The sequence below is a fragment of the Lactuca virosa genome, chromosome 5, assembly GCF_052849685.1.
Source record: "Lactuca virosa cultivar CGN04683 chromosome 5, Lactuca_virosa_CGN04683_v6, whole genome shotgun sequence".
NCBI lineage: Eukaryota > Viridiplantae > Streptophyta > Magnoliopsida > Asterales > Asteraceae > Lactuca > Lactuca virosa.
The window spans coordinates 441,774,834-441,783,838 of record NC_136430.1 but is presented as its reverse complement, the minus strand read 5'-3'; the positions used below and the strand labels follow the sequence as shown (position 1 = coordinate 441,783,838).

At 35.0% G+C, this 9,005-nt stretch overlaps 1 protein-coding gene across 4 annotated transcripts; it reads left to right on the top strand.

Moving 5' to 3' along the window:
- The first annotated feature begins 737 nt into the window (after window positions 1-737).
- Window positions 738-3,754, top strand: LOC145114101 (cyclin-C1-2-like). 4 transcript variants are annotated; one of them, XM_079050110.1, is made up of 10 exons: window positions 738-898; window positions 1,064-1,170; window positions 1,697-1,736; window positions 1,957-2,001; window positions 2,112-2,230; window positions 2,355-2,463; window positions 2,538-2,582; window positions 2,669-2,816; window positions 2,897-3,005; window positions 3,438-3,754. In XM_079050110.1, exons 1-9 carry the CDS (start codon window positions 867-869, stop codon window positions 2,999-3,001), a joined length of 750 nt encoding a protein of 249 aa, XP_078906236.1. In that variant the 5' UTR covers window positions 738-866; the 3' UTR covers window positions 3,002-3,005; window positions 3,438-3,754. The 4 variants fall into 4 exon arrangements, with proteins under 4 accessions (XP_078906236.1, XP_078906234.1, XP_078906235.1 ...); XM_079050108.1 differs by having other exon boundaries at window positions 2,349-2,463; XM_079050109.1 differs by lacking the exon at window positions 3,438-3,754 and adding an exon at window positions 3,278-3,335 and having other exon boundaries at window positions 2,349-2,463.
- Window positions 3,755-9,005: the final 5,251 nt, after the last annotated feature.

The window sequence follows — 9,005 nt, the reverse complement described above, 5'->3', positions numbered from 1 at the left end:
ATATTTCCAAGTTGTATAGTGTATGTCAGGTTGAGTGTTTGTTGAATATGGACAGTATAACTAGATTAATAAGTAGAAACAAGAAATATTTCACCTTTCTCAACAATAATTACCTTTGTTGGTATGTAATTCTTGAGATTATCTATTTTAGCATGGAATAAAGACATTTTTCGTCTTCACAACGATAATTCACCTTTGGTGTATCGGTCGAACTTGCAACCTCTTCACCTTTGTCAGCCTTCATGGATGACTTGTAATTAGTTAATCGTTATTTGAAAACGAACTAGTAATTAAGATCTTTGCTCTTTTATTTTATGTTTTGTAATTTTGGATTTCGACAGATAATGATTTTGGTTAATTTGTGTTATTTGAAGTTGTTTTGGTCAGAAAGTTAAAATGATAGTTTTTCTAATTCAATAGATCTGTTCAATAACTTTACCAAACATCACCTCTTAACGAATTAGCACTGAATCATTCGATTTATACCAAACAACCCTTAATCAGGTCTTTTTATGAGATATGATAAAAACTTTGAAATCATATACACATCTCAAGTATTATTTTTTAGGGAACAGCTCAAAACTTAATCCATAAAATAATATTAAAAGACTATTTAAAACAATTGTCTTCAAACACATATGGAGTTTAAACTTGGAACCCCAAACGTGCATATCTCAACAAAAAAGTATAAATAAAAGACATGGGCTAATATTAAAGTATCATAATCCACATACCACTTTCCAGTTTTCAAGACTCATGAGTTATGATATAGGCCTTACCTCAGTTTGCATTGATAGAGCCCATAACTCGATTCCATAACCTGCAATTTCTCCAACCTCCTTTTGTCTTTCCTACCAGAAACAAAAATGGCGACTAATTTCTGGGCATCCACACACTAGTAAGATTCCGTTGCCCGCTTTCCCCCCTTCGATCACCTTCAATGTTAGGGTTTCGTGTGTTGAATTTTTGTTTGATCGTAACATTACTCCAGTCGGTCGATTTTCAAATAAACAAATCGGAATTGCTAATTGATAATTATGTTTATGGTTTTGTTTGTGCGTAGCAAGGAATTATTGGACCAAGAAGAAGTGGATGTGGTGCATAACCTCGATAGGGAGAGGGGAATTACCCTCGAAGATTTCAAGCTCATCAAATTGCAGATGACCAACTGTATGTACCTCTCTATCTGTGTGTATATCTAGGTCTAATTCCCTTTAAGTTTATATTTAATTGATTGAATCATCGTATCATTCTGGGGGGTTTTGTTTCTGTCTATCTGTTTCATTTTTGTTAAACTCATAAGTAGTTGATCATCTATCTGCATTACTATTGATCATAAGCTGTTGGATTGTGTCGATTATTACTAGCCAAAAGTTGCGGATTTTGCCAAATCCAGTTTGGGGTTTTTGGATATAACTATGCATTGTTGTGTATATATCCGATCGAGTAAGAAAAATTCTGGATTCTTAAGCTCGTATAAGATGGATTTGGATGCACCTTTAAGCCTCAAAAATCAGTTTAGAGCGTTTGAAAAAAAAAACTGCTCGTAATTATGATTTTCACTAAGAAGACGATTATTAAGATAATATCAAGAACTGTATTCTCGATTGATATACAATGCTCTTGTTTACGTCTAATATTTAGTCTTTAGTCTCTTAATCTTTGTATTTCTTCTCTTTTTTGTTTTTCCTTCCAGACATTGCGAGATTGGCTCAAAATGTGAAAGTGAGGCAAAGGTTAGCCTCAAGTTTTTGTTGCTATAAATATTTTTTTCACTGTATTAGCTTCTCTCTTTCATGTCTTCTTGTCATAGACCTTTAATCCATCCATAAAACCCATTTGTCATTGATCATGATCTTTAGTCTAGGCATGTTATCATGTAGTTCACAATGTTTTCTCAAATTATTTATTATGTTGCAGTAGTGTATATCATCATTTCATTGGTTACTATTTCAGGGTTGTTGCAACTGCTGTAACATATATGAGACGTGTTTATACAAGGTATTTATTTCTACTTTCTTTGAGGCCCCTTTTGTTATATAGGAATATTTGTCCCACTTTCTCTTTACAAAAGACGTTAATACCCTCGTCTTTTTTTTCAATCTTTACAGGAAAAGTATGACTGAATATGACCCTCGTTTACTTGCTCCATCTTGCTTGTACCTGGCAGCAAAATCTGAAGAAAGCACTGTGCAAGCAAGACTTCTTGTATTCTACATAAAAAAATTCTGTAATAATATATATATATATATATATATATATATATATATATATTTTTATAACTTTCTCTTAATAAACATTCAACTATGGAAAATGGTGGTGTTGAGCAATATGTCATTTCTTTGTAGATGCAGATGAAAAGTACCGATGTGAAATAAAAGAAATACTTGAAATGGAAATGAAAATCTTGGAAGCTCTCAACTATTATCTTGTTGTCTTCCATCCTTATCGTGCATTATCTCAGTAAGACCCCATTTCTTTTTTCCTTTTTTATTAAAAATATATTTTGAGAAAGTTTTGAGTTTTGTGTTAAACAGGTTGGTTCAAGATGCTGGGATGAGTGATGCAACTCAGTTGACTTGGTATTGACTTTTTTTGAACATGTTGGTTTAAAGTTTTAACATCTTTACATCAATCTTGATTTTGTTTTTATGAAATTGTTGATCAGGGGACTTGTGAATGACACATATAAGACAGATCTAATTCTGGTGCATCCACCACATCTGATTGGATTAGCCTGCATTTATGTAGCCAGTGTACTCAGGGAAAAAGAGAACACTGCTTGGTTTGAAGATCTAAGAGTTGACATGAATGTGGTAAAAGCTTTGAACTCATAATTGTTTTGGTGATATTATGAATGTTTTGAAAGTGTTTATTGAGTTATTTTGTTTGATAGGTGAAGAACATAGCAATGGAAATACTTGATTTCTATGATGCCCATAAAATGATAACTGATGATAGAGTGAATGCTGCAATGCACAAGCTCACCATAAGAACTTAAAAAGGTCAGCTGGATTTTGATTTTGATTTTTTTGTTACATCCATTAAAATGGCTACTATATTTGAACTAGTATACATTCCTCCCATTTTATACAAAATTCAAGAGTGTCAATTATTTCAAGTTTCTATGTTTTTCTCTTTTCACCTTTTGAAAGAATCATTAATTAGTAAACCCTCTTGTTGGTTGAATTATGGGCTTTTATATCGCATCCACCCTTTATTTGTTATAACTTATAGTAACAACCAGCATAATCTTTCAATGTCTTGTATGAAACAGCAATTATACCTATTCCCATATTTATTTATATCGCAACTTCAATTTCCTTTTTTGGTAAGTTATATACTCTTAATGAAATACTTTTTTGATAATTAAAGAGGCTTCACCTATTTAGACACAAGGAGTGTAGCACATGCAAATTCATTTTTTGCTTTTGTAGGTTTCTATGAAAATGGGATGAGCGCATGACCATAATAGTGCTCCCTTATTCATGAACATGAATCATGGCTCAAATGTTGTAAGCCACCGTTGATTTTGTTGGACTATTTAAGAGATATACACTAAGTTGAGGTTCAAAGCGAAAGCTACCTTAATGTATGCATAATGCTGATAAAGTCTAAGTGGGGGATTGTTGGAGTATTTTCTTTAAACTAACAAACCAAGTCCTACATAGGTGGGGGACGAAACTTTTTGGAAGGGTTTACAACTTGAAGTACTTTTGAATTATTTGAAAAACAATCATTACCCTTGATAGAATTCTGTGGACATCTGTCGATATTGAAGTTTGATTAGAAGAACCATATCAATTAGCCATTGGTACAACACAACAAAGATTAAATAAGAATATGTGAAAATGGATCGAAAATTGGTAAACTGAAACAAATATAGATCTTAAAAATGAATTGCAATCTATACGACAGGTTAGTCGCATATAGGTTGCTTTGATAGAGAAGAAATTGAAACAAAATCAATAAATCAGAAATGATTAAATGAGATTTTCTAATATATGCCCTAAGGGCACATATATGAAATATTAATTATGGGATTATTACGATAATTAAATACGAAATGAATTATTTCTAGGAAACATTTCTAATTTAAAAATATGAAATGTATTTATTATGAAAAATATTCCTTATAATTAATACATCTTACATTTAATTATGGTAATATTTTTCATAATTAATGTTTTTTATATCTATATTTAGGACATATTAGAAACTCTCATTGTTCCAACTTTTAATGGGGAAGAAAAAACTACCAGGAAAGCTATGAAAAGTGACAAATATCGGAGGAAAGCTATTCAGAAAGTGGTATCTTGTAAAACATTATCTTACCCAAACATGTTTTAAGCGAACAATAAAAAATCTTTTCGAATCATGCAACATCCTTGGAGATATATCTCAAATGGTAAAATCATAATGTGAAAACTGAAAAGTATATGACATCAACCATAAACCCCAAAGATCTTCATTTTAATCATTTTGATGAATAAACCAAATAAGATTATGTCAAAAAAATAGTAACACCTTTTTATGCTCATTGTCATGAATAACGGATTCCTACGCGTGCATAGTGTTTTGCATCAACGAATTTTCGTATTTTTATTTTCGTCATGCTTTCTAAATTTTTATGTGATATATCAACTCTCAACTAATAGGTGTACTATCTTCATCCGTTTTCCTGAAAGTTTGTGAAATGTGTGAAACAAATAGACATGTAGTTGCAGAAGTAAACTCATTAGTAATGGTAGGTTCTATTTGTTATTTGTTTTCTTTTGATATAAAGAAATATGAGGTGGAGAGTATTTTTACCATATGTTGGTAAATAAATAACAAACTACATCGATTGATGTTTACTTATTTATTTATTTATTTATTTAATTTTTTTTTTGATGTACCATCATTTGGTTAATTTTTTTTAGGATTGTCAAAGTAGTATAATTTAACAAAATTGCCACCCAACTATTTAACACATCCAAACAAACCATCAATGTATCAAATTGGATTCACTTACATCGAACTATGTGTCACACCCCCAAACCAAAACGGCGGAAACGTTCGGGGGTGGAAGACGTCATGTGTAGTATCATAACAATTGCATCATAGTAATCAAAGTAAACACAACCATTACATTGAATAAGTAAAATATTTACATCTGTTTGATACATAGTTTGTATACATCAAAAGTATAGCAAAATATAAAAGACGTAACTCTATACGCTCCGTCTTCTCAAAAGTCTGCGGGAGTATCTGTCTACTGATTTCCTGAGAATACAAACGGTTTTGAAAAGAGTATCAGTATTAAAGCTAGTGAGTTCATAAGCAATGTCTTTGTAATGAAAACCTGTTGATGAATCTGTGAAAATGTTTGTATGTTTCCAAGAAAATCCAATATTTTCTTTAATGAAAGTGTGATAATACCAGTTCCTTCTATGACTACTTCGTTCATACTAATTATATATAAACCAATATCGAACAGACAATTGATTATGTGGTTCTGTCTTAAGCCCACAACCAAACAAGGAACAGGAAATGAGGCGGAAACCACACATTCCACAGTCTATCGAATATTCTTCATACATAACCCAGATGCATAAACTAAAGAATTATAGAACTAACGATGTATGTTTATTACTGTATCCTGTTGTGGTATATGAAAAATGTTAGTTTTTATGCTTGGTTACAACCAGATGTATTGTATGATGAGTTCTATATGAAAATCCTGTATAGAATGTTCTGTATGAAAAACCCTGGCTACCACCAGTATGTATAGTACTTTTGTTACTTAAAGCAAAACCATGTATTCAAATTCCCTCGAATTCTCCAGTTGTAATGTATGATAGTTCTATTAATGAAAATAAAACTAATTGAAGAAATGAATTTTCGTAGACAAATGGTTAGTTTATACTATTGTGAGTTTTCATAACCATGCTTGATATGACCTAGTGACCTTTACGACGTTCTTCAAGTGTCAGATATATGACATTTGTCACTTCAGGCATGCCTGCCTAACTGTAGCTAGCAGTTCAGGTGTGAGATTGTCAGTCCCGAATAGATCTATTCACAAATCTCACGCTCTCCCTCCAGGAGACTCTGGTTATACTATGTTAGGATTTAGTTCAGTACCCCGAAGGATACAAATTGAAGTAGTGTCTCACAATCCTGTATTAACTAGTTTACGTGTTGTTTAGTATCGTTCTCTTATACTTTGACTCGTATATATGCTTTACAGAGTAGTAATAATTATATTTAAATAATCATTTAGTATGGTACTCTTGTATTCAGAAAGCAGTAATGTATACCATAAACTATATCTGTCATAGTTTATATGATAGTTAATGTATAATCCTGAAATGGTAAAATTGTGTATTGAATTCCCAAACTATACCTATTATAGTTCGTATGCATGTTAAGTACTCGATTTGTGTAATGTTCTGAAAACTATGCAATTATAGTTGCGAGTTGAAAACTTCCCTTATGCTCAGCATGTTACAAAAGGGATAAGATATTTAAACATTTTATAAAAGGTGTAATCTTTTGTTTGTATCAATTGCATAAGTTTTGATCCTGTTTGTGATTCTATGTATAAAGTTCATAAAAAAACTATTTGAATTTAGCTTGTATCCCCCCTGAAAACGTTAAAAATAATAAAAGTGTAGGGGCATGAACTCACAGTTGGATGCGTGTTTGTCGAACAACGAGACTGGAAATGAGGACCCTCGAGTTGTTGTACGCGGAGTTAACGGAATCCTAATGATAGTTAAACACATATTTGGGGCTGATTGCGGCCGTGAAAGGACTACGATCGTGAACTGTTCTCGGCCGTGAACGGTTCTCTGCCCTTGAAGGGTTCACGGTCTTTGAAGGGTTTACGGTCTGTTCTTGGTGTTATTGAAGGAAATATGAAGGTTTGAAGGGTTCACGGCCGTGAACTGATTTCGGCCCTTGAAGATTTGAAGATTTGAAGGGTTTACGGTCGTGATCTCAAGAACAACAATGCTTGATTCGACGAAAAGACGGATGCTTGCTGCTCCAAAACGAGTTCTAAATTGGATTGAGTGGTAGATGAAGAGAAATCTTGGGTTTTTCGGGTGGTGGTTTTTAGAGAGAGAGTGTGGTTTTCGGCCAGAAAAGTATAAATGAGGGTAGAACACACATATATATAGGCTGGGTTTATGGTCGGTGGTGGGGCCCACCAGCCGTGAACAGTTTACGGTCGTGATCGGGTTCACGGCCGTGAACACCAGCCTGACCGGACTTTGCTGATTTTCGAAGAAAAACTCAGGTTTTCGCGATTTTGGTTCCGACTCTTATATAAAATCTATGTATATAAATAAAACGATTTTCTAAACCATAAGAATTTAACGGAACAAATAAAATTCAAAATTTTATTTAACGAAATTTGATTAACGTTGACGGAAAAAGGTTCGGGTTGTCACATCATCCCCCCGATAGAGGAATTTCGTCCCGAAATTCTAAAACGAATACAATTATGGACTAGGGAAAGAGATGTGGATACTTCTGTTTCATCTGGTCGTCGCGCTCCCAAGTGAATTCAGGTCCCCGCTTGGCATTCCAGCGAACCTTCACTATCGGGATGCGACTTTGTTTCGTTCGTTTGACTTCCCTATCCATAATTTCGACTGGCTCTTCCACGATTTTAAGACTCTCATTGACCTCGATTTCATCGTATGGAATTACAAGAGTCTCGTCGGATAGACACTTTTGAGGTTTGACACGTGGAAGACGGGATGTACGTTGTTAAGTTCTTGGGGTAAACGAAGTTTGTAAGCTACGGGACCGATCCTAGCGAGGATCTCGAATGGTCCAATGTATCTCAGATTTAGCTTTCCATGCTTTCCGAAGCGTATCATGCCTTTCCGGGGTGAGACCTTTAACAGGACGCGGTCACCAACTTGGAACTCCAAATGTTTTCGTCTTTTGTCTATCTTTTGAAGTCTTTAGTCTTTCCCGGATTTGTACGATCTTTTCTATGGTTTCATGGATGATTTATGGGCCTGTGAGAGTGCTATCGGGGACTTGTCCCTTAGCTAGCTGCGTGTCACCCACCTCAGCCCAGCACAGAGGGGATCTGCACTTACGGCCATAGAGGGCTTCAAACGGCGCAACCTTGATACTGGTATGATAGTTTTTGTTGTAGGAGAACTCGACCAAGGACAAATGGGTATCCCACGACTTACCAAAGTCGATAACGCACGCTCTCAGCATGTCTTCTAGGGTTTGGATGATCCTCTCACTCTGCCCATCGGTCTGTGGATGGTAAGTTGTGCTCATATCCAGCTTAGTTCCAAGAGCCTTCTGCAAAGACTGCCAAAATTTCGAGGTGAATCTGCTATCTTGATCAGAGATAATGGACACATGTACACCATGCAGTTGAACTATCTCTTGGATGTGTATTCGGGTCAGTCTCTCCATCTTGTATGTTTCTTTAATTGGCAGGAAGTGGGCAGACTTAGTCAATCTGTCGACGATTACCCAGATACTCTCATGGCCACTCTGGGTCTTTGGCAACTTGGTAATGAAGTCCATTGTGATTCGTTCCCACTTACACTCAGGTATTTCTGGCTATTGAAGTAGACTTGAGGGCTTTTGATATTCCACCTTCACCTTGGCGTAAGTCAGATACTTGCCCACGAAGGTAGCAATTTCTGCTTTCATGTTTGGCCACCAATATAGCTTTTTGAGGTCCAGATACATCTTATTCGAACCTGGGTGAACGGAGTATTTAGTCCGATGAGCTTCGTTTATGACAACTTCCCTGTAACCCCCGAACTTTGGGGTCCAGATCCGGTTCATGAAATAATAAACTCCGTCTTCCTTGATTTCGAAGTTCTTGCCCATTCTTCTCAAGGCTTCGTTTGCCACATTATCTGGCTTCAAGGCTTCTAGTTGAGCCTCTCTGATTTGTGCGGACAAATGGGGATGGATAGTCATTGTGAGTGCCTTCACTCTGCGACCTGAGTACTCCTTCCGGCTGAGGGCAT